The sequence below is a fragment of the Penicillium canescens genome, assembly GCF_028828765.1.
Source record: "Penicillium canescens strain IBT 15451 chromosome Unknown utg000003l_segment0_segment0, whole genome shotgun sequence".
Lineage (NCBI taxonomy): Eukaryota > Fungi > Ascomycota > Eurotiomycetes > Eurotiales > Aspergillaceae > Penicillium > Penicillium canescens.
In genome coordinates, this window is record NW_026703965.1 from 4583423 (window position 1) to 4608615 (window position 25193).

Genomic DNA, 25193 nt, shown 5'->3' on the forward strand with positions numbered 1-25193 from the left:
GTTCCTTGCTGATCTCCCATCACTCCATTTTTGCAGACTACCACTCAGCATATCTCCTATTTGATATAAATCGTTCCGCATTCTCACCACCGGCTCCTTTTTCCGCAAATCATGCTTATCTATTAAACTGGGGGACAGAACAGGATATGCATCTATTAATTTCAGTGCAGAGAGATAAAGGTTCCCAGGTCTGCTCGTTCTAAGACCATATTTTTTACGTTGATCTAGCCGAGTTTCAATCTGGTGATCATTCAAAAGTCTTGTGCCAATGACTTTTACGCTTAAATAAGCTATTTTGCGCCTTTGGGCTCGGAATGGTGTTATCTAATGACAGAGATGTTGAGTAATATTGTATGGGAATAGTGATGTCATACTCTCTAAATATAAAAAGAAGCGACTCGGTTTGACATGATGAACGAGAGAGCTAGCGGGAAATAACTAAAAGTCCACATGTAGATTCAGACGTTTTGTGAAATCTCACGACTTATCTCTGGAAGCAAAACGGCTTCTGCAGTACCGAAATCAAGTGTAAGAAACGGCCGTAGGGAAAGCACAATAGTATCTGACCGGCGAGCCATTCTAGCAACCTCTTCCTAACAGGTTTTAGTAGCAGTAGAACGTTCTCTAGATTCAACATTATTTCTAGTATAGATCTGTCTCACTCATTTATAAAGCTAAATCCCCATAAGCCGCGTTCCCTCATGACCATGAAAGACTATCAGAGGTGATCCTTTGCCTTCTAGTTTATGTCAATCTGCACTTAAATAAGTCTTTTGCAACAATTTCTACTTTTCGGTCCTCTTGCTCGTTTACATCCCAATTGGAGGAGATGAATCGCCCGGAGAGCCAGTCACGCGTTGCTTTTGTGAGCCAAACGCAAAATCCACCGGGCAGGCTGATATCGTCGATGGGATCTATCATATAGCGTTAGCGTTCTGATGCAATGATACTTAGTGTATTCACACATATCATGGTACTCCCAATCTATGGCACAGTCCTTGTGGACCTGGATACAACCCGGGTGAAGTGCGAAGGAGACAACACCATTGGCTTTATAGTCTTCATGGACATATTCCGCTAGACGGTTCAGTGCAAATTTGCTCATTTGGTATCAGCCCCTGAATTTTCGAATCATATCCCCAGGCGTCCCTCCAATGGCATGCGCCTGGACTATGACAAGGATGAAAATGTGCAGGCGGACCTGTTCCAAGGGCACCACTATCGTGCTCGAATCCTCCTTACCTTTTGACTTTGGGACTTCCTCACTATTGTTGTCATTCTGAAGAAGGGCGATTGCTCATTTCTATACAGAATACATGGAATGATATGCGACCACGCTTATATTTCTCATGCTGAGGCTTCATTGCTGATCATAGCCTTTGATATAGGAACATGCACCAGATCTAGTTTATCAAGATAGTTGGCCACTGTTCCTGCGGCATCGCAATGTAGTGCCCCAGCCGATGAAATGCTGCTAAAGTGGACGGTCTGTTCGCCTGTAGCTTAGCTTCCTGGTGGCACAGACACGATGCACGTAGTCCCACGTCCAAGTTGACGACCGTGTTCTTTTAGGCCGGCACGGAAGCGGTGCTGGCTTCAAGCGGTCTATGACAAAGGGTCAGCATGTAATATGAGAAGATTAAGTGTTTCGTACCTGAAATAGGGTTCGTTTGAGCTAGTTCTTTGCTGTCGTCAGGCTGGTTAGGTGTCGGCCGCTAGAATTGTTTGGAACCATTTGTCGATGTTCCTTTGGGCAGGGGTCTTGGCTGAAAGATTCAACTGTGAAGCGCTATCGACCAAGGAGCGTCGTACGGCAACGGCTCGCTCTGGTTTGCCTGGATTTGGGGGAGATTTGGCACCAGTGCGACTCTGCTTCCGCAGAATATGGTACTTTTTCCCTCGTAAAGATTCAACGCTTCGATGCACTTGATATTCTTCATAATATGCGTCGCAGAAGGCTTTCCACGACAGCTCCGGATGGGCATCCAACCATGGGAGAAGATTTTTCTCCTCCCATTCTGGCCAGCCGCGTGCGCTACGTTGGGACATGGTGATGCTCGGGCAAGTTGCGAAAGTAGCCGAAAACGGGTGAACAAAACAGCAGGAAGTGAATTGAAAGGTGTAAGGTTGTTGAGTTTAAAAGGTTATGGTGTGGTGTGTGTGGCAGGTAAAAGCCGACTACTGTGTGCTATGAGCTTTGGCCTAGCCTGGTGAGCCGGTATCAGACGCTCACTACTCGCACCTCTTCAAACTTCTGAAGACCAAAAGGACCTGATGCACTACGTTTCGTTGAGAATCAACAACGTTGAACGCGGCCACAAGAGCCCGTTCTTATTGGCAATTCCCCATTGTTTCACCAATTGTTGAAATTTATTTTCTGACCCGCCTCTAAGTGAGTCATTGTTCAAAATGTGTAGAATTTGAAATAGATATCTACGGGTAGAAAGTAGGAATGAAAAATGCGGGCACTTGCGATCCCCTCCTCAGTTGCGAGCAAGCAAACAGTCAATCCTGATCCCGCGATACAACATGCTATAAAACCCGAGCGCCTCCTCCTATCACAAAAAATCGGAACTAGGACCACTCGTCACCCCAGCGTAACTCAGACCCAAGTATGGGCGGAATTCGGAAAGTCTCGCACACTCCTCGACAACAGAACTTTCGAAACCGATTGCATCGTGCATTGTCCTTGTCGTCTTCTGAGTCTGAGGATACTGGTAGTCCATCCAGATCCGCTACAGGCGATACCACAGAGGACGATTCATCCTTTCAGGAGGAGCATGACTCTGTCGACCAGGACAATAGCTCCTCGGCCGATGAGAGTGAGCAAGAAGCTGTACGACAGCGGAAGACTGTGTTTGGACACCAACGGGACTTGGAACCACGCGGGCAGACTCAGCTTTCCGGAGATGGCAATTCGGTTGCTCTGGAATGCCTGACGGAGTAAGTACAATCCTATCAAGCACATAATCATGATTGGCCTGCTAACAACATCTAGACTAGATAACCGGATGCGGACAGTTGTGGTCGGTCTCGAGTGAGAATGTAAACCGCTAACTGTCTCAGCAGGTCTATTGAGGGCTCGTCGCATGACCAGGCCACCTGGAATGAAACCATTCGCAACGATCTGGCCGACGTTTTTGGTCGGTTGGCGATCGTCGAAAGTGAGCTCCAGAAGGTGACAAGGCAGGATTCAAACAAAGCTACAGAGGCCCAGAAGGTCAGGCGGTCCCTGCGTCGGCAGCAGTGATGCGACTCAAGCTTTACTTGGATACCCAACCATGTACGTCAGAGCAAGATATCAGTCTGTATTGCTCTTGCAGTATGACTACCAGCTCAACCAACAGAATATTAACACGCTCATCGTCGATGCTGGATTGGACGGTCACTGGACAAGGCTCGATTGACTCAATGCCAAGCTGATGCCATGGCGAGCGATGGATCGTTTGTCGTTGCATGGGGTGTTGTATTTTACCAGTGCTTCCCTTAGCCGTGCAGACGCAAAACTATGACTGGTATATGAACTGTGCCGAGATGGCTCTCCTGAACCGACGGGCTATAGTCGCGAGCCACTATATGTTACCGAGTAGATTAAGCATTTGATAGTTCCATCATTGCAGATGATTTGTATTGCCTGGCCCACTATGCTTGTACTCGGTCTGTATAAGTGACGAAATTCCCAAGAAGGCTAATCCTACAGTAGTGCTCTAGAATCATACGCCATGTAGCAAGGTGCGATCCTTGGCAGTTGATACTCGCAGACTAGTGCACCATCTATCAACTTGCGATATCCCACTCAATGAGCAATTGCTATTTGTGATTGGGCTGGACCAGGATACTACTGCAAGCTTTGGTTAATAACTATAATGCACAAGAGAAGCGTGGGCTTCTCCACGAAACCCATAGCACAGATATTAGCGATATTCCGATCGGACCATTAGAAACTCGTTTCCTTTACGGCATGGGAGACTATGTGAGTAACAAATCCACAGACCAAGGTGGCAAGGTATTTTCTCTCATCTAAAGCGTATCTGGGCGTCTCGGTCTTGGTCGGTCTGATGTTGAATACTGTATCGAGGCGCAGGTGCTTGCGCGTGCTCAAGTTACAAAAGCACGTAGCCCTGCCCTTTAGGACAATTGATAGAATTTACAATACACACGGTTTGGCACAGGACGTATATAATCAGAACGTAGCAAAATGCTTCTTCAAGAACTATCTGCGCGTCGGATACAGCAAAAACCTTCTTCTGCAGGAAGATGAGGACCTTTTCAGACCAACGCACCCCAATCGTCAGACAAAGGGGTCGTCTCAGTTGGTTGTGCTTAGTTCAGGTTGAATACCTGGGACATAGTTATTGTTCGATTCGGAGATGCTGGGGAGCATATCCTGGCCAAGCGTACCCGCGCCGCCCTGATCGGGCCATTCTGCCTGCATCATTCCGGAGCCTGGCAAATACGATGCCAGTCGTCTGTTCTGGAAGGCGTCGATCGTGCTCCAGAATCGAGTGGTCGCGGAAACCAGCTCTGCGTGTGCCTGATCCAGCACCAGCTGTATATCATTCCACGGGACCTGATCTTGCAGTGCGTGCTAGTTCGCCATGTTCTGTTCGGTCGACAGTCTCTACGTCCAAGGCGGACCGTAATACTCTGAACCCAGTGGCGAAGCTACGCAAAGACCTGGTATGTCATTCCCTATCTTGTCTACAGTTATTCGTATCTTTCTGCACCGAAAGACATGATGTGATCTTCCTTCGATACTGTACTCTTGGCTGACGAGCGTTTCCAGGGACATTCTATAACGAAAAACGCCCGGAAGAAAGATTATGAGGCGACACATCGACAATGTTTGGATGTGATGAACCAGATTCAAGAAGAGTTTGAACTAGCTCTTGGGAAAATAGACGACGAGAGAGCCCATGATTCCCAGTTGGTGCAGCGTCTGCATGTTGAAAAGGCCCAGGAAACTTCGAACCTACAGCAGGCTATCGCAGCAAAAGACAAAGCCTTGGAGGAGAACCAGAGGCTTGAAAGAGAACTCTGCCAAATGAAGCAGCAGCAGGAGTTATTTGACGCCACCATGCAGGATCAGGTCTCATGGAACGATATTCAGCCGGTCTTGCATCAGACGCACTGTGAGCTGGTATCTGCGACTACTCGGCTCTGGAACACGATCGATGCCCTTCAGAATCGTACGTAGACCAGCCTCGTGCCTGCCTGGCTCTGAGGTAATTCACGGAACTTGGCCAAACCAGGACGGCCCGCTGGGGAATTTGGATCACAATGCCCTACCCGGATTCTCCTCATCGAGTAATTACCCACTTGTTACTCAGCAGGTGCCAGCTCCAACCAACCAGTATGAATCGCTTATGTGAACCATGACAGACTAGGGTTTGGGACGGCTTTGGGAGCGGCGGAACTTCATAGTCAATTTCATATGCCCACCTCGCAGGTATATAGCTCAAGGATTAATCTTTAGCAACACCATCGCCATCCCAGGATAACAGCAAAATTGAAAACAAATGTATCTATTGGATTATCTTCCGCTATAGTAGAACGAATTTTCACGTAAGATCATAGTTAGATTATCAGACTATCGCTCTGCCAGTTGGACGGAAGAGAGAATGCTCTAGGGCCGCTAAATGTGGTTAGAAATAGGGGCCCACAGCCCGGGTGGGCCATGCAGTGTGACTTGAAATGATCGCCAGGCCATTGAACTTCCAAAAATGTTAATCGGATGTTTTATCGTATCAGGTTGCGACTTCCAGCCGGTCAGGACAGGAAGTTCATCTCACCGGATTTCCATCGACGCTTTCTCTCCTGCCCCGCAGCGCTGCAGTTATATACAACTTCAAGCGAGAATCTGCCAAGGTGAAATATAATTGTTCGCAAAGCACAACGGCAGAATGATAACTTAGTTAACAAGGGCTGACATCTGGGTCTAGGCTAAAGATATAATTTCATTATATCCATTTCGATCTGACTCACTTCCGCGACCGAAGCGATCGTCTAGATGTATCACCCTCAATAGCATTGTTCTCCCTCCCTTTAGCCCTCATTTCCATAGCCGTCTCCACAACCGCCAACCGACTGCGGATGTCCTCCAGATCACTGCGAATATGTCCAATCCAGCTGTTCTGGTTATTCAATGAAGTCTGCATGGACCTGGAAAATAATCAGTGTTTGCTCTTTCCCTGGTGGGTCGTACGACTGACTTCGTTCGGACATCTAGTCTAAATGCTGTAAGCAGACATACCACAAACATGATTCCAGGGGAGCGGATTGACTCACTCTGCGAGACATTGGAAAATGATCATTTTGCAGTTTTCGGAGAGATCCCGTCCGGGTTCTTCCAGTTCTTCTTCTGGTCTCGGGCCCACACTCCAGGTGCGTGGAGGACTTTCCTGGCCATCATCCGTTGTGATTCCGTTGCGGTGGTTGCCGAAAGAGTCGTCCTCCTGAGAACACTCGTCCTCCGTGGTATCACCCGCCGCGGATCTTGGCGGACTCCAATATCCTCAGACCCGGAGGATGACAGGGACAGTGCACGTTTTAGTCGTCTCCGAAAGCTTTGTCGTTGATCAGTGAAGGGAAATTTTTGAATTGTACCCATTGTTGAATATGAGTCACGCTGAGATAACGAGTTTGCAAGTAAGACGGTAGAGAAGAAGTCGCTCAGACCTTTATGAAGAGTTTGTTCTCCAAACCGGAGCTTGTGATCGATGTTTGCAAGGCCCACTATCTTCCGTACTTAGCACAATTGCTTGATTTGGAATTCATTTTAGCCAATCAGGCACGAAAGTCATTCGACTTTTGTGAAAAAAAACTTCGTCCAAGGCAAGTCTTTTGCTTTTAAAGTCTGTTTCATGTTACCTCACTCAGTACCCAGTGGGGCACGGTTTGCGAACTCATTATATTCAAGATTTTTAGAAGTACGAAACTGAAGGTTGTCGTTACTGTAGCTACGAATATCTTCGGACGCTGGGAGTTCGGGGGATTCTGAAATACGGAGACGATAGTTCACAACTCACAGACTGACCGAATCGACTGTCCAGAGTGGTCCATGGGTCATGCCACAAGCCTTCAGAAAATTTCAGATGAACCAAGGATACTATCTCAGCTTTTACTGGGACCTGGAGGGGATTTAGGCTCACCTTTACCATCCATGCGGAGTTCAAGTCGTGCCATTGCCTGAAAAGGTCTCCCTGATTCCTGTTAGTTCATCCGAGCGCTATGTCTACTCGAAGTGAGGTAGTCTGGTAGGAATGGGAGGAGAAGAACCTTCTCTCCTGGCTGGACGCCCATCGAGCGCTGTCATGGAAAGCCCGCTCCGATGCATATTATGAACAATATCAGGTGGACCGAAGCGTTGAGTCTCTACGAGGGAAAATGTACCATATCTTGCGCAAGCAACGTCGCACTGGTGCCAGGTCGCCTAAGCATTCAGGCACTCGAAACAGAGCAGGAACTGTTCGACGCTCGGTCGGCCGTAGGGCTTCATTGGCAACTCTCCCAAATAAAAGGCGGGCGCAAAGCAACATTGAAAAGTGGTTTCAAACAATCTTAACGGCCGAGGCTAGCCATATCGACAGCATTGAATCAACCAAGACGGAAGGCTGGAGACGAGGTATGAGCTGACCTTCGTCCACCGTTTGTTACAAACTGATCATCAATCACAGGCCGCGCGATGTCATTACTCCGTCCGTCATCGCAGATTTGGGACTACGTACATCGTGTCTCTACAGCCGGGAAGCTGAGATACCGATGCGTGGAACGTCCATACTGCCAGCAGTTCGCTGGCATGCGCGCTACATTGTGATCTCCAAGCAACCATAGTAACTATCTCGATGAATTAGTGTTGCTGGATGATGCTGCAAACGGAGGATGTGGCAACTGAGCAATCAAGACGCAGCATGATGAATATCTAAACGATTGTATCTATGAAGCTAGTTTCAAAATTTGAACAAGCGTCAATCCTCGGAATCCCAACAATAGATCACAACAATACCGAGGTAGTTACAAGGTCATGGTTTGACAAAAGTTTCCCCAAACACGGTGGAACATTACCGGGTTCGTCGATCAATGGCTGAACCCTGAAATAGAATTTCGATGAACCATGGAAACGGTCACACGGTGAGAGAATGCGGCTGTCATGAATGATCGACGGGAAAAGCTTATCTACAAATTTCTGCTCCACTTGCTTTCTATGTTGCTCGTGATTAAGTCCTACAGCCTAAAAGAGAAGTCCAGAGAATTGGCATAGAATCACCACAGTCTCAACCTGCTCATGCAAAGGACATTGGACCAGCGCGGTACTAGAAAGATTCTCTATCGCTGGAGTCTGAAGATGCGGAGGGCGATTGCAATAAAGTTCGGGGCCGCAGGAGGGCCGACCCACAGCGTCAATCCATATCCGGGAGCCAACCGGTTCCTGGTTTTAGTGCAAAACCCGGAGATATTTTTACATAAGCTCATGTGGTCTGTCCATGATTGGCATAGTTTCTACAAGCTATCTACTAGAGATATGGGACTGGCAATTGAGCTGGGCTGATGATGGGGTTGTGTCTGATTCAAAGAGAGTACAATCTCTACGGGAAAGCTTTATGCAGGACAGAAGACATAGCTTCTAGAACGTTCTACAGATCAGATAGACAAGGAGCAGCTTGCCACTTGACAGGAGAACTTACTCTCCTGTGACAGGAACCGGGAAAGCATAACCACGGATCGGGATTTAGCCTACCATTCTGTTGCCGAATTCCGCGTGATATTCCAAATACCTCACTTGCTCGACCGTACCTCCTAAGCAACAAAGCCGTGTTCCATCGGACACTGACGGCCGTCAAGTTTGGCTCTTTGGATCGTGTCTGGACCTTTGAAAACTCTTCATTTCTTCTCCGGGCTATAAATAGAACCTCCTTGATCTACTGTCCCGTGGGTCGTCGCTGGGATCTGCATCGCAGAACCGTACCAGCGTCTGTCTAAATTCGCGCATGGTGTTTGGTTGGTCCGTCGGATGCTATTTGTATCCAGCGTTTCATCAATATGATAGTAGCGTTGCAATCTCGCGAGGTGGGTGGCGATCACGAGAACCTAGCTCGTGCCCTTGGTAGCTACAACAGTCCACATGGCTGTCCTGGAAACTACGCTCAGTTTCCTATTATATGCTTTTCAATAGGTCCAAGACTTTTGATTATTGTCCCCAAAAGAAAGACAATCTTCAGCCTGGGCTTGAGGGTACGTTCATAGTGTCTGTGCCGCGACATTGCAGAAATCATAATGAAGGCAGCATTAGTAGGCTGCAGGCAAGCACAGGAAAACACAGGAAACCAGCAATTGATTGGCATTCCAGCAGTGCGGGTACTAGGCAATGGTATAGACGCAATGAAGTCTGGCCATTCCAACAACCTGATCTCGTTGCATACTTGGTTGTGATAATGCCGCAGCATTGGATAGTGGCCGCTCTATGTATTATGCCTGGTTTTGATTCTTGGACATTGAAGCTCATACCGACCGCCCACCGCGATGCTTAGACGCAATAGGAAGAAAAAGCGCTTTGAGGCGCCTCTCGTCAGTTGCAAGTTATTTAGCTCACATTATCTTGGAAAGAGACGCGCTTTTTCTGATACCGTTCATTCGGCAGGGATTGGGAAGAAACAAGCATCTTCTTGAGATCTTGCACCTCACGCTTGAGAACTTCGAAGTCAGCAGCAAGACTTTTCAGGGTTATTGAGCGCCTGATGTCCTTGCTCTTTCTCGTCCTGCATCCATCTGTCAGCCCATTTCTTGTATATAAAATCAGATTGTAAAAATTCAAATAAACATAAATGAGGCAGGATAGACAGACAGCGTGCAAGGAGGGTGTACTGACTTCATTCGCCCGGCAGGTCTGAAATTACTTTGTTAGAAGATTGGAAGTCAAGGCGGCACATGATAGCAGAGGTGTTTGCTTACTGCTTGGTCGAATATGCGCGCCTGTGCAGCCGGGACGATGGATCATCGACTGTCACTGATTCTTGACGATGTTTGATTGAATCCCCGCTGCGGCGCTTGCACCCATGTTGATTTTCTCTGCCAGCTGGTACTCTATCACGTTCCATCTGTATTGAGGCAGTGGATTCAGATTGGCGTTCATTCCCGGTCCGATTGCGAAGATTTCGTTCTTCCAACATTTTCACAAGTTGGGCAGTGTATTTGCGAGGTCGATGCTCCGAACTTCGATGATCCGGAAGCGGCAAGTCCATGGTTCTTGGGATTTCAACGAAGTTTGGAAGGGAAATAGAATTTGTCACGAGTGGTAGAACTTCCACAGAAAACCAAGTCTTATTTATACTTCAAGCGCGTTGAAAATTTGATCGCGAAGCTTTGCTAAGCCAAGGAAACGTTGTCTTTGTGCCACTTTATGCCCAACAATTGCGGAGGCGTTTCACCACAGAAGGCAGTGAAATTCGACATATTTGCCACCAGTGGGGACCAAGGGTGTTACTTCTTGGCGAGACGGGCCAACCACGAGTACAATCGAGCGTGACTGTGGGCCACAAAGTCCATAACATTATTTCAGCCTTGTCGAAATGTTTCAATTCTCTTCAACGAGACAGTGACCAACAACCAGGATGATTTGGTGTAGAGTGCCACCGCGTTGAGCGATTTGATTGCAAATTCAATGTTATGTAGTAATCACATTTTTGCGGCGTTACTTTCTTTTCAACAGTTGGTGAAAGTAGTTCACCACACTCAACGCATGATTTTGAAAGGAATTAATCCAGGTCGAAACTTGAGTCTGTAGGCCACAAAGTCTCCAAACACCATTTCAACGTCGTTTAAATCCCTTCAACGGCTATCAACGAGAAAATGATTCTTACTATCATCTGCGCAACTGGTTCCTTGGTAGAGACGTAGCCGAAAAAATATAAAAGGAGCCGGATTCCCAGCCGAAAAAAAATCAGGACTTCGGTCCTCACACTTTGATGCATCATAGTGTCCCTCTTTTGCCTGCGGGCTTGAGGGCTTCCGTGACCACGGCTGTCGCTGCCACGAGCCCAGCGATGTAAGAATGTGCTCCCTCGCCGCCACGAGACCCGCGAGTGTAAAAAGGTGCTTCGCAGGATAGGTCTGCGTCAACAAAAATCCTCGCAGGGGGTGCTGCGAAAACAAGGCCCCTAGTGACGTGCAGGCACCTCTTCATGGTGTTAGGGACCAGTATTGGAGTATTCGAAGAGTACTCGATGAAGCAAAGACCTGCGCAACATCATCATCTGTTTCGTATTCCGAAGAATCATCATTGGATAGATAGAATGAGCTCTAGATAGATCGTCCCAAATTCAATGGCTAAAATTATAAAATCACAACTGAAGTCTCTTTGTTATCAAAGGACGTATCCCCAATTGTTCTGCATTGATAGTTTGCGGTCCGATAGTCCCTTCGACGTATGGAATTGGCATCTTTCATTCAAGCGTAGAGCAAACAGAAATGTGAGTGTTGTGCTTGGATGCTTGTTTTGATGGAATGTTTGTTGTGATGAGCCGTGAGTGTTGGTGAGTGTTGGTGAGTGTTGGTGAGTCTTGGTGAGTCTTGGTGTGTTGATATGTTGATATGTTGATGTGTGTTCGGCGTGTTGATGTGTGTTCGGTGTGTTGTGTTAATCTGGGTTGGTGTTGATGTGGTGAAATGTGTGTAGTAAAACATCACTGTTGGGGGTGAATGGTCGGGAGGTGAAGGGAGCGGTGGTCAACATCTCACAGAGGCAGCACGGTTTCTTGCCATGTCACCCACATCAAAGAAGCATCAATTGCATTGTTTCGATTCTGCAAGGCGTTTTTGACCCCTTATGGTCACTCGGTGACGTTGGCGTACAGCCTCCAACTCGATTAAAATGATCGAATTCAATTATTGTTCAACTATGATCACACAATATACTTTACGCTCAAGATCAGACCTACGGGTGTAGAGCCATGTGATGTGTCTCGAAAATACGACTCGTGGGCTCAATTCAAGATGATTATGCGATAGGCTCTGTTCCTTGCGTAGTCAAAGAAATTGCCTCAGATGACTATTGCGAGGCACTCAAGCCTACCCAACAATAAGATTCCTACATAGTATAGCAATGACGAGAGTAAGTCGGTTTGCCTCGAGGACAAACATTTTATTGAGAGCTTTGACTCAGGAATATTTGATCGGCTCCTTCTACATATAGGAGTCGTCGCAACTTTGTAATTCCCCGTCAGTAACTACGATTCATATTCCACCCAATCTCTAGTAGAAGTCCACTACATCTATTAAGAGACGGCCATTACTTTCTGTTTGGCGTATTCCCAAGTTCATACGATACATCATGCTCCGCTGCTGATATAGCACGGTTGAAGTCCAATCGGGGTTCAACTAGTCATCTGAAACCAGAACTGGTAAAAACATCTCTCTCCGATCGCCGCTCAGGACCGGGTGATATCCGCACGGGGGTGCTCTAATCCACTTGTGGTCGTAGCAGGCATGCGCTTAAGCCATCCTCCCCAAAGAAAACATGACATGAGCGCCGATTAGGGGTAGAAAACTCAATATACGCTGTACGGCATAGTCCAAGAGGTCCTACAACCCGATGGCTCTTGTGGTGTTGTTAGAGACATCAAACCCACTTTCCCGATTGCCCGAACCGTGATATGCCAGATATCGTCCAGGACGCGATGAGTTTGAGGAAACATCATCGATGCTCTAAGAACAGTGAGCTCGGGGCGTAGAGACTTTCGCGGTTTGCTGGCAAGACCTGCTTTGGTCGCCAATTGTGATATGTTAGAAGACGGTCATAGTGGAAAAAGGATACACGATAGCTTGACTGACCTGCAGCTGCAGTGACATTCAAAGCATATGGGCTTTGTACATAGTGCTCGGGCTTAGCGGTTGGGGGTGGCCGGAGTCACGGATACCGTGCGGCAAGTTCGAAACAAATCTCACCACTTGACTCAAACAAGTCTTTTTTAGGCCTATGGCACACCTTACCAATTCTGTTTCTTGGCAGTATCTATGAAAGCTGAATCTACTGATATTTCAGTTGATGGATTGCGTATCTAGCTGAAATTAAAACCCCTAATACACTAAAACGAGCTTTTTGTTCCATCCTGGCGTCAACCGAACCAAACCACCTTATTTCCTTGTTCGAGCGCTTAGTTAGCTAGTCAGTGTTTACTCATTAATCATTTTGAATAGCTTGCTTACTCTGATCCGTCACAGTAACATCCTTATTAGCAGCAAAGTCCACATCCTCTGAAAGTCGCCAGGACCTTGTAGAATAGGTCTCGTAAGGTTCAATACTAACAATTTTTCCAGTGAAATTCTTTCTAGTCTCTCCAGGGCAAAGTAAAGTTAAAGGTTCATCTGTATTATTTTCATCGAGTGTCAACTTCACATCGGACTCTTTCGACACTGTGATATTGTCGTTGACAAATTTTGCTGTAGGCATAGTAGGATATAAGATTCGTGCTTGGTATAACGTTGTACCAGCTTGGTGACGATATGGTGAAGCAGTGTCTTATAGCAACTGCTAAATATGTTGCGGGGTTCATGGGTTCAACTCAATATATATTGCGGTTGATTCTATAACGTCATAATGATCAGTTCTTCTCCGTTACCTTGAATGTAGTTGGCCCACCACCCATTCGCTGGACGGCCACTTTGGAATATACGTTACAGGTTACCAGACATGAGCTATGTAGTTTATACAGGTAGATACCGTACAAATGACTACCCAGGAATATTGCTATTCTGGGCTATCACTCATAGAGATTAGTATATTTTGGCATTAGGGTTCCAGAAACAATCGAAGAATGTAAGTGGTGACGCCGGTTTACTGTACGTTGCGATAGCATGGACATCTCTGTATACAAAACACAACAGACATTGTATAGACTGGCGACCACTGCACATCGCGTGAAATTGTTGTTGTGTATGGAGCGGGAAGGATTTCGGACCCACATGCGGGTGCTCCCGAGCCCCCTCGCGAGAAACGAGAACGGCCGACGCGTTGGAAAACCTTGATTCGACCACTGCGCCTCGGCTTAGCGATGGCCAAACCACCGCAGCTCTCTCGAACGCCGAGACCACGAGCACCGGAGACAATAATGGACGCGTCACGACTCGAGAAGTCTGGCTGCTGAACGACGGCTTAAAAGAAACGATCGCTTACCAAACCGAGCTCATCTAATCCACCTCTTCAACCGAACCACCAACGCCCGGACAAGGATCAGAACTGCGCCCGAATTAGCACTCAGCGCTCCTTTGTGGATCCGAGGGACAACGATAACAGCGAACAAAACACCTTTGGCGCTATCTCCCAACGGAGACCACGAACATTCACTTCCGTACGGCGCACCGTCCACACAATATGCCCAAGTGGCCTGGGTTGGCACCACCAAAACCGGATATGTGATCCGGTTCAAGAACCCAGAGTCGGCGGAAGCGGCCGCATCAACAGCGAATGGCTGAACGAGCTAGGAAACAACACGAAACTGGTCAAGCCCGGTTCGGCGTCGTGGTACACCGTACCCTGACAGAGGACATCGACCTAGAAAACGCAAGCGCACAGGCAACCGAGAAAATCATTAAAGAGAATGAGCTGATTGAGCGAGGCTTCCGCATCAAAGAGCTAGCGTGGTTAAAGATGAGAGATAAAGCGCTAGGAAAGTTTGCATCACTAGGAATCTGGTTCGACTCGGCAGAGGGCGCGGAGCGGATCCTAGTGCGGATCCTAGACTACGGTCTTCTAGTCGGTCAAAGATATGCAGTATCGGCAGCGTGGAACGCCGCGAAATCCAGAACAAAAGATGCTTCCGGTGCCAACGATTTGGACACTTTGCATGGTCATGCAAGGAAACGCCTTGATGTGGACATTGCGCTGGTCAACACGAACGACAACGGTGCCCTCCGGGTGTAAGAGCCCGATGCCTTGACTGCAGTGGTGAACACCCAACCGGCGATCGTCAGTGCGTAACGCCGGCAACCTCTAACTCCCAACGTTAGAGACAACCCTATGCGTACTACAGTTGAACATCATGAAATCGGGACCGAGGATGGAAGCGCTCATCAACGACCACCAAAGCCAGGACCTGGATGTACTCCTGATCCAAGAACCGTCTATCACCACCTATTAAACACACGTCAGCCACAGCGCTTGACGGCTATACCGACCGACTGCCGAGACTGATGCAGGTCGGTTTGGGAGTCTGATCTATGTCTACCAGAAAGTCTCAATATCCTCCCTTCACTCACCGCCTTCCAAGGAATAAATATCTGCTTATAGCCGCAACCCATGGTGACCTGAGCACGTCTACTATTTTTATTGTTCATTTCAATTCCTTTCCAACGTAGTCACAATACCTTCCACATTAGCTCAAATATCACGGCAACATTCATCCAGTGGCTTGGCTCAACTAAATGCCAATCTGCCCCTCAAATTCTTTATTTACGGCCCGTATTTGTTGAACCTAAGAGAACGCATCACTTTTGGTGGTTTTGGTGAAAATTATGGATGCCAAAGGCGTCGTTTTGAGATTACACTTTCGGAATAAGCACAATTTTGCATCGTGTTGTGTACATCCGTTCGCAATTAGTTGTTGTAACGTTCAGACAAAACCAAAAGAAATCTTTGTGAGGCTGGAAAATATTGGTCACTAAATTGGTGGAGGCTAACTGATCACTGTCAGTTTCCCACGTGAACGTCAGCCATGCTACTCCAAGGTGGAGAAAGGAATACCAGACTACCCAATCCCCAACCATACATTCGTTCCTCTGATCAATCAATCAATCAATCAAAGTTCTATTAACCTGTTGGAGCCTAACTAGTATCGTAATGGCTATGCAGGCGCTTCTATCCGGTTGAAGCAAGAACTCGTGTCCGTACGCCTGATCATGCTCCAGTACAAAAAGAGGCTGGTTCTCAAAGAGTGGAAGCACCAGCCCGTACATGTAAGCCAAACCCATAAAACCCATACAAATCGCAGTACAAATGAGAAATTCAACGCTAATAAGCAATGAATACAAAATGAATGCGTGGATGCACCTCCACCTCTCCAATGTCCTCTCCTTCTCACTAGACATATATACACTTCCGCATCAAAGACCCTACCCAGTAAGCACTAAGCAAGATCAAACCCCGTTCTCCGACATCCTCACTTCAGCCTCGATTGCTGTTCATTGTTGTTCCAGGCCGTTCTGGGGCCAACAGCCCAGTCCGGCAGCGTGTATTCGAATAGCACATCGAGGTTCTCTCCACCCTCGACGGTGTTGGCAAGCATTGATGAGTGCCCAGCGTCTTCGGGACTCTTCGTTCCTCTGATCCATTAGGTTTACGCGGGAACTTTATACTGTACCCCTCGAGGTGGTTGTATTCATTTGTCAGATTCACTTTTCTACATCGTTGGCTACAGTATCACGTTCTACGGGAGAAAGGATCCGTGGCCTGGCTTGTTATCTCCCAACTATCTAGAGAAGCGAGGCTGGATGCCACAAACTCGCCCATTAATAGCCAATCAATCTACAAGTCCGCAAAGTCACGTGCATGTACCACTACGGAGTATCGTACAGTGGGTGCGGAAAGGTCATGCATGGTATTCGTCGTGGTTTGGGTGATTCTATAACCGGCCATTGCATGGGCCGCACAATAATGGACCAACTGATTAGGCGGTTGCCGCGCCCCTTAGTGTCTCATGAACCAAAAGATCGTCTGATTCTCTTTATCGTAGGAAAAACTACGGTTTCCGCGAACTCTTGATTTTCTCCCGAAGGCGGGGGTCCTCTGATTATCTCTATCATAGGAGAAACCACAGATTTTCTTATAATCTAAGACCCTTCGGGGGAGCCTACACATCGTTAGACAAGGTAGATCGTAGGGAACACCACGGTTTCAGCGCACTTCAGGCTCTTACGAGCCAGACGATCTTCTGGTTATCTGTATCATAGGAAAAGCCACGGTTTCCGCGAGCTCTGACTCTCTTGCAAACCGCAAGAACATACGGCCATCGCTGTCGTAAGAAATGTCACGATCCTTCAGCAACTCTAAGGGTCTTCCCATGAACCGAGCCCCCGTCAGACTAGTGGTATCATGAGAAACACTACGATTTTCGTCCACGATGATAATCTCACGAATCAAAAGATCACGGGACAATATCCATCCCAAGATTTACCATGATTCCGCGATCTTAACGGTCATGTGGTGCTTTACCGTCAACTACCGGCGCCTTAGAAACCATGGGAAAGCGCCCTACGGAACTATCGGCTGGCCATATTTGTATGAAAGCGACGTCCTATTCATAACTTCCTAATACTGTATTTCAATCTCTGTAATGACCGACAGATTAAATCAAAATTTCAGATCAACAAACTCAAAACATCGATCTTCATCGCCATACCTCCGCATCGCTTCTCGGACCCAATCCTATAATGTCCAAAGCGGCCACCATGGACGCTCGATTCCTGACGTTGATTCTCAGCCCATGGAGAAGAGATGATCAACATGAAGTGTTTATTTGGGCGTGGTTGGGATAAGTGCAATCTGTGGAGATGAACTATGTTCGGGCTCCTGAGTGTGGCTGATTTGGCCGAGCATCTTGCAGGGTTGGGAAGAATTGATGATGTAATGAACAGCTTTGCACTGCGAATCGCTGGAACAGGCGTTCAAACAATCGGTGAATCCATGTTCGGTCATCTGATAGTCAGAGAAGCCCTTGCCACGTTTGAAGCAATGAACCTTGTAGGTGATACCTCCCTGCTTGAAAGTTTTGCCATCCCTTCTGGGGCACTGGTCCAGTGCATTCTGCTTCTTGCTCCACGCATTCTTCTGCTGCTGGCAAGCTGCGTTCTGCTCCTGACAAGCTGCGTTCTGCTCCTGGCAAGCCTCCACCTCGCTGGCGCAGTCTTCTTCAGGGAAGGGATTATTATCTTCTGTATCTTCTGGGAACGGGTCCTCTGACTCAACCACCTCCATCCAAAGGACGTTGGCACGGGCTTGACCGTTTTGGCTGCCACTAAGGACACATTTTTTCTGGACGGATTGCCAGGAGCTTCCAGTGCAATCAGGCTTGTCCTGGCAGAGCTGCGCACAAGCCTGGGGAGTGTTGATGTTCGGGAAAGTATTTCCTCCATGTGGACCAAGCCAACCACATTTGTACTTCACATTATATCCAGGGTTTATTTCCTCAATCTGTCCATCCTTCTCGGGACAAACACCAGCATACTGGGCCTGGCCCGCAGCGAGGAATGAACAGTAAAGGATGATGTTTTGAAGTTTCATTTCGAGAAGTGCAAGGAAGCAACACGAGCTGAGAATGTGAATGGCGATCACTCGAAGAAGTTTGCCAGTGAAATAGGAAGGAAGTGAGGAAGATACCCTAGACTTGCTGGGGTAGCTAGGCTAATTTATATCTTCTCCCCACTCACTATTTAGCGACCCTGGCAGCGATTTTAGCCTGTCCTACTGACCAATGCCTGAACCGAGACCCGCCAGACAAATTGATAGTCCCAGTCTTGGTATACGCAGATCCCAAAGTGCAAGGATAGTAGCAGCAAGGGATAGCTGAGTTCGAGGCATTTGACTCAGGTTCTGTTCCTACGTGGTGTACTGTACCGAAAAAATGTGTAATGGCGTGCGGAATAGATGCACATCTAAAACTAGTTACTAATTTCACGCTAGGGGCACCTACCGGGTCCGTTAATCTTCTTCTGCTGGCAGTTCAACAGCACGTTCTAACACAGCAATCATCGTTCTTCACATAAAGCTTTAGTGAATATAATCACTATTTGTGATGCCTATTGCAAGATAGGCCAAAAGAACAATGCTATCTATGCAACACGGCTCGCCTCTCCGAGGATTTGTGGTTCTAATATGCATGTAGCCAATAGTCCTTCACACAAGAAAGAGAGACCTCACAAACCATGTCCGCTGCTGCATCCCAAAGTCTGAAGTGTAAGCCTCGATGGATGGGCTTCGATAATTCTTGTGGTCGGTCAGAAACAGACATGTCAATGGTGCGCCTTTTATTACATCGCACAGGGTGTGGCCTGGTAAGAACGGATATAACTGGTCCACCACATACCGATCACATCAATGGGAGGAGACCACTTCTAGGGCAGAGCTTACCAACAGCTGACTTTTAAGAGCTGGCTGATGCAGTATATTCAATAGTGGATTCCGATCAACGCATGTGCGTTTAATAGATTCAAAACCGTGCAGAATAGATGTCCTACTTATTAACCCACATTTAAATATTGAGATCGACGTTGAGAGGAACGTATCGATCATTCAGCCAGCCATGGGAGATCAGGTCCCCTTATGCGTGGGCGGACCGACACATGGAGCACAACAGTTTGTCGATCGCGATCCATGAGGTCGAAGAAAGGGTGTCTTTGATCTCACTGTAGGTGGCTCGCGATAGGATGACGAGAAATAAAATAGGAAGCACTTCTAAAGTATTACAAGGCGTACCTCTAGATGATGCTTGGGACGAGAAATGCAGCTGTGTACCCACCTCTTAAGTACTGTGGAGTCATAGACGGTACTGATTGGCTTTCCATTACGTTCCGTACCGAGCCGCCCCTTAGCTCCTTATTGATCTAGACTCTGATTTGATAACGTCATTTGATCAGATACTGGGCGCGAATAGGGCGATTCGCGACATATTTCTTATTAATTAGTGAAGTACACTTGCCGTTTCCCAGTGTACGAAAGTCTCCATTATGGATGCGGCACTCTTGCTCCGTCAATCTTTGCTGGAACTACTTGCATCAGCTGACTGGATGCAATAACTCCCAGGATGTGATTGGTCCGCGCTTTGCCACTATCTGGATCAACTAGATGCAACTTGCAGCCAGCCACATTCCGATCGGTAGGATATAGGGTGGAGAAGAATACAATACGGCCCCCTTACCTGTCATGAGTGATAGAAATCTATCGGGTCCATGTAAGAACATATTTGGCTGAGGTTTCTCATCCTGCTCCACAGACTAAGACAATGGGATTTTTAAATGGCTATTACGACTATTGGTGGAACACAAACCCGTGGAGAGGAACCACTTTGTCTGCGTGACACAAAAATAAAATTAAGCTGTGTTTCAATACCAGAGCGGTTTGGCGACTCCGCGGAAAGACCATTGCCGTTCTTCGAAACTGTGAAACCTCGTAAGGTTCAACTGTTGCCCAACGAACTGGTCTGACCCGAGGGCTCAGAATAGAGCAGAGGTACCCATAACGTTACCTTCCAAGCAGGCTGAAATATTTCTTTTTCTAGCGACTTAGAGAGGTCGGGTGGTGAGGGGATTGAGAAAATACATACATTGTTGCTTACTAATAGAACTGAATCGTCGTAAGTCATAGATAGGATTGTATAGTTAAATTACCTTAGTCTGCTAACTAAGGGTTTACTAAGGACTAATTGACTAAGACAAACAAGACTACCATAGTAGGCCAAGAGCTAGAAAATGAACTACTATGTACACTTTGAGTGATTCTGTCCGGAAGGGTGCTAGTGATGGTTTTTACCCTGGTAGCTCGGCATTTTCATTTAATTTTCTTAGCGCTGGGGTAGTGGGAAATACGGTCAAGATATAGGAATCCGCAGATGAACCACTCTGAATATAGACCAAATGGTTAGTTAGGTTAAATGCAGTAAATAAGGAATCGTATGAGCTTACGTACCGGCCAAACGGCACTTCTTGTCCTCCGAATAGTCCGCAGCTTCGAAGAATTCTTTCATCTTCTCCTTGTCCGCCTTGTCAAAATTGTACTTGTACATAAGGTCGAAAAGTTCTTGCAGCGTGACGTTCCCTGATAATAAATTTGTTGTTAACCTTTGCAGTCTCCGACTTCGCATTTATTCCACTTACCGTCAAGGTTTTTGTCCTCCATGATTAATACTGTCAGTATGTATGAAACAAATTTTACCCAATCAAGGGATTGACCTACCGCAATGATGAACAAGGTAAACCATTGCTTGATCATTCCTGCAGAGTAATATATGTCCTGGTTCCTGGTCAGCGTCTGGAAGGGACAGGGAATATACACAGAGCAAATGATGCTGACCTTGGGAGTGTCTTCAAGGAGCTCTGCAATGGCCTCCGTCGCAATCTTGCCATTATTGATCTGCTCTTCGGTATACTGCGTTTTTACAGCTTGAGCAGTTTCTATCGGGGTCTTTGATTTTCCAACCCATTGTCGATAGGCGTAAGGTGATCTGGGGTAATATGTGTAAGATACTTTGCGGGATTCCAGGAAAGTGGAGCAGATAAGAGTGAGTGGAATGACCTCTGCCTTTTATAGTATCCTACCAGAGTCTGAGCCCAGAGATCTCAAAAGCTATTCTCATGAAAAGAGATGGGATATTCGCAGATTGCCCTGGATGAAAACCTGAAAGAAATCACAGCGTATTTACCTGTGAGTAAAAAGCTCACACATCCTCCAAACGAAATCTCATCCACGCCATCCCCGCAATTGCCCACTTGGTGAAGGATAATAAGCCGAAGGACCTTCCCGCATTCAAAGCGTTGATGATAACCGGCCTTGACTGCAAGAAGCACCCGAAGCCACCAAGCATGTGCTGGGAGTTAGAAGAGGCCCTTAACCAGAAGATCGAATCTTTCGACGAGGTTAAGCTTCTGAAGAACCTTGCTGGTCACCCTGAGGTTCTTCCAGACTACGCCACATTGTGTGCCAGAAAAGAGTTGCTTGAAGCTATAACTGGCTCTGATTGAATAGGTCGACTGTAGCCATGATTCAGCGTTGCAACTAGACATCCACGTGGGTGAATTTGATGAAAGGAGTGATGGATTCTTTCGGGGTCACTTGATGTTTTTGTTTTTCTATCTCGGGCTTATTCCCTCTAAAACAACTGAGAAAGACAACTCTTGGCGAATTTTTTTTTGGACATATCTAGACGCTTTTTCTGAACCTATAGGGGTCTCAAAGCATATAAAGTATTCCAGTATCCTCAAAAAGATCTGGAAAAAACTTCTACTGGGGGAGAGGAAGCAATTCCTGCCTCTCCCCAACATTAGCTTGGTCTATCCAAGGGTCCCGTGACCACATCTCAGTCCCTACTCTCCAGTAAGTCCCTACTCCCAGGTAAGTCTTTACTCGCTGGTAAGTCCTTATTGTCCCGAGATCTGAGATTCTGGCCCAATACCCTGAGACCTACAGCGTGGATCTCGCAAAATTCATGGTTCGATCGTTGGACACCGACAACTGGCCTGAATACAGTATTGTGAGCGGCTCAGACATTACCTTCAATGAGGTAATTGCCATCGCCGAGAGAGTCGGAGGTGCGTTGGATGAATGCTAGGCTGATAAATCAAGTACTTGCTAACATGACGTAGCCTCCAAGTTTCACGTGATTCATGATGACGAAGAAAAGCTCCAAAAGAATGAGGCTACCCTCTTATCGCCGGATGGTATTTCGTCGTAGTTCGGGTGATTCTATTAAAACCGGCCATACATAGGCCGCACAATAATGAACCAATTTATTAGTTCTATACCAACGTGTTAGACTATTCATGGGACTTGTCCAGTATAATCAAATAAAGAGTCACCAAAGTCTGAGTAGTAAACACAAGCACAATATGCGATTGATCACGTAGAACTAAACTAAGTACTGTACATGAGGGAGTGTCCTTATATATCTTTCGTCTCTACTCCTAGGTCTGCCCACTGGGGGTAGCTTCCGGAGTAGCTGGTGACTCCCCGTATACTCTCAAAGATTAGGTACTGGAGTCTCGGTCACGTGGTGCTTTACCGTCAACTAGCGTTGTGGTGTAAGCGCATAGTTCATGTTCGTACTAAATGCATTGTTGAAAAATGTTCAACCATGATGATGGGGTTCATCCGGGACACTCGAACCAAAAAAGCCATTGGCTCTAAGATGGAATGCAAGTGGCCATTAGAAAGCATCAAAAAGGATCTCAAAGCCCTCTGGAAAAGCACAGGGAATAATTTTGTGATGATACTTTACGGTTGATTGGCTCCATAATTTGCTTTACACTTGGCATCTGACATAATGAACCGCTCTGCTATTCCGCCGTCGAGAGATATCTGATGAACAATTCATTAGGTAGTTCATGATGATTAAATTCCAGTGGTGTGAAACTCCCACATATTGCTATCTCCGAGATTTTTACTTGCCCTCCCGCATCTCCACCTTAGCGAACTTGTGGAGCCCTTTCACGAACTGAATATATCTAAGGCATGGAACATCGGGAAAGACTCTAGAGGTGTTGTCAGTTCTTTTCTTTGGTGCAAAATAAATAGAGCTCACTTTATCTCCGCATACTTCATATACCACGGAGGATATCCATTCAAGCAGCACTGCGGCCCGAAAACAAAGATGAGGTCGGGAGCACATCCATACAAGTTATCCAGCTCCTTGGTAATTGCTTCAGAGCTAAGAACTTCCTCTGGCACCGTACCCTCTTCATTCAAACTCTGCAATCGTTGTGCAAGTTTGACGATAGCCTCCTGGCCATCGGAATGGTTCAGAATGCGAATATTGAGACATTTAGATTGATCAGTGTCCGGCTCACTGGACTCCAGAACGGAACTCAGTGTGGATATCTTTATACACGGTGGTGTCTGAATACTTGACGATCGAATCTTGCGAACGAGCGAATAGAGTATGTCCCATTGAACGTCGGCTGAGGTAGCTATACCGCGTCATGATTAGATTTTAAAAGGCCTTATGCAAATTGGTGGGGCTAAACTTACCTGATCTGTGATAAATAGTGAAGGTCCAAATGTGAGAGCACATGGACCAGTAACAAAGACTCACAACATCTTCGACAGCCTTCTCACGTAGGCTCTTGTCGACATTACTCAGACCGTGACTCTGGGGCAGAATTATGGACAAGTGGCTGGGTCGCTTGGTAGGAAGCGATTTATTAAGATTGTACTCCAGTAAGCTGTCCCGGTAGATCAATCCATCCAGCATTATTGAGCAGAATTCACGCAAGCTCGCTAAGAATGCAAACACCTGGAACAAGACTTCAAGAGCTTGATTCGCCCCCCAGCACAAAATCGCAATAAGAGGAATATAGGCTCTCCATGGGTCGTGTTGTTTCATATTTGGCATGTTGCCTTCTGAGTTGAGCTTCAGTTCGAATTTGTCTATAATGTGATAAGGTAAGAACAAGCAGAAGATCGTATCAAGTAATAGTAAAACTCTCCAATCTGTGCGAATGTAGGCGGGCTTAAACAGCCGATAAAATTCTTCAAATCTCTCTAGAATAGGGTTAAATCAGACTTAAACTATATTATAAGAGGTAAGAGACATTCGCGGATAGTGAGCCGGGCAAGTAGCGGTGAGTATGTCGGGGCATCCTTGCAGACGGGAATATCCATGATATCAGCTTGCGACTTAAGGAACTCAGTTATGTTGAATTGGATGAAGCACTCCCCAACCCAAACCAACTAAAGTGTATCAGGCGTTAACCATACAAGCGTTAGCCATAACCATGACCCAACAAGATATGCCGAGACGTGCGCCGATGCATTTGAATGGAATGGCCTTCGAGAATGCGAACAAATGGCTCGTGCTTCACTGGTTCGTATCTAATGCACAACCCCGCCCCGCCCCTGCCCTGGCACTTAGCAGGTTCTGGCATCGTACAGTGCAGCACCTAGAATTGCATCTGTGCATAATCCATTCCTAGATCGACTACTAACACATCCCCGAGAACTATGTGGGTGTCTGATGTAGACTTAGAGATCGGATGTGAGCGGAGACAGAAGAGGCGGTGAGCGCAGGAATTTGGTCCTTTTTGGAAAGTTCACATTGTACGGTGGATGTTTTTATCTTGATTAAGCCCGCTGGGATTCTCCCTGTCAGGCCTATCGCCTTATCTTGCATTATTGGGGATCACACAGGGAAGTATGGCGCTGCTTCTTGTGCTTTTTGCAGAATGTTTATGTTGTGTTTAATGGCACAAATAATTGACCTATATTGTAAGGGAACCAGACTGGTAATATCAAACTCTCTAACTACCTGAAAACTGTGAAATTGACAATTTTGTAGGATATGCTGAGAAAAAGGTAATGTGCACTTTTATCTGAGGTGTCTTATATTGATATCGTAAGGTATTCTGGGTAAATACCCTAAAATCCACATGCAGATCCACCGTATTTTTCACATTTAAGTCTATATGTTCTTGCTCTCGTGCTCTTATACGAAGGAAGTATT

The 25193-nt window shown here is 46.8% G+C and overlaps 4 protein-coding genes across 4 annotated transcripts; 1 reads left to right on the plus strand and 3 right to left on the minus strand.

Annotated features, from left to right (window-relative positions):
- Positions 1 to 17500: 17500 nt before the first annotated feature.
- On the minus strand, positions 17501 to 18268 carry N7446_005070 (uncharacterized protein; the record flags this gene model as incomplete). Its single annotated transcript, XM_058513818.1, has 1 exon — positions 17501 to 18268. One exon carries the CDS (start codon positions 18266 to 18268, stop codon positions 17501 to 17503), a length of 768 nt encoding a protein of 255 aa, XP_058375147.1.
- A 2392-nt stretch (positions 18269 to 20660) lies between these two features.
- Positions 20661 to 21563, minus strand: N7446_005071 (uncharacterized protein; the record flags this gene model as incomplete). The annotated part of the gene is made up of 4 exons (XM_058513819.1): positions 20661 to 20797; positions 20857 to 20872; positions 20936 to 21203; positions 21421 to 21563. The coding sequence occupies 4 exons, from the start codon at positions 21561 to 21563 to the stop codon at positions 20661 to 20663; spliced, it is 564 nt and encodes a 187-aa protein (XP_058375148.1).
- Positions 21562 to 22430, plus strand: N7446_005072 (nmrA-like family protein; the record flags this gene model as incomplete). The annotated part of the gene is made up of 3 exons (XM_058513820.1): positions 21562 to 21674; positions 22166 to 22287; positions 22342 to 22430. 3 exons carry the CDS (start codon positions 21562 to 21564, stop codon positions 22428 to 22430), a joined length of 324 nt encoding a protein of 107 aa, XP_058375149.1.
- Positions 22431 to 23069: 639 nt separating this feature from the next.
- Positions 23070 to 23953, minus strand: N7446_005073 (uncharacterized protein). Its single transcript, XM_058513821.1, has 3 exons — positions 23723 to 23953; positions 23277 to 23661; positions 23070 to 23226 (listed from the first exon to the last, which is right to left on the minus strand). The coding sequence occupies exons 1-3, from the start codon at positions 23943 to 23945 to the stop codon at positions 23136 to 23138; spliced, it is 699 nt and encodes a 232-aa protein (XP_058375150.1). The 5' UTR covers positions 23946 to 23953; the 3' UTR covers positions 23070 to 23135.
- Between the last annotated feature and the right edge of the window lie 1240 nt (positions 23954 to 25193).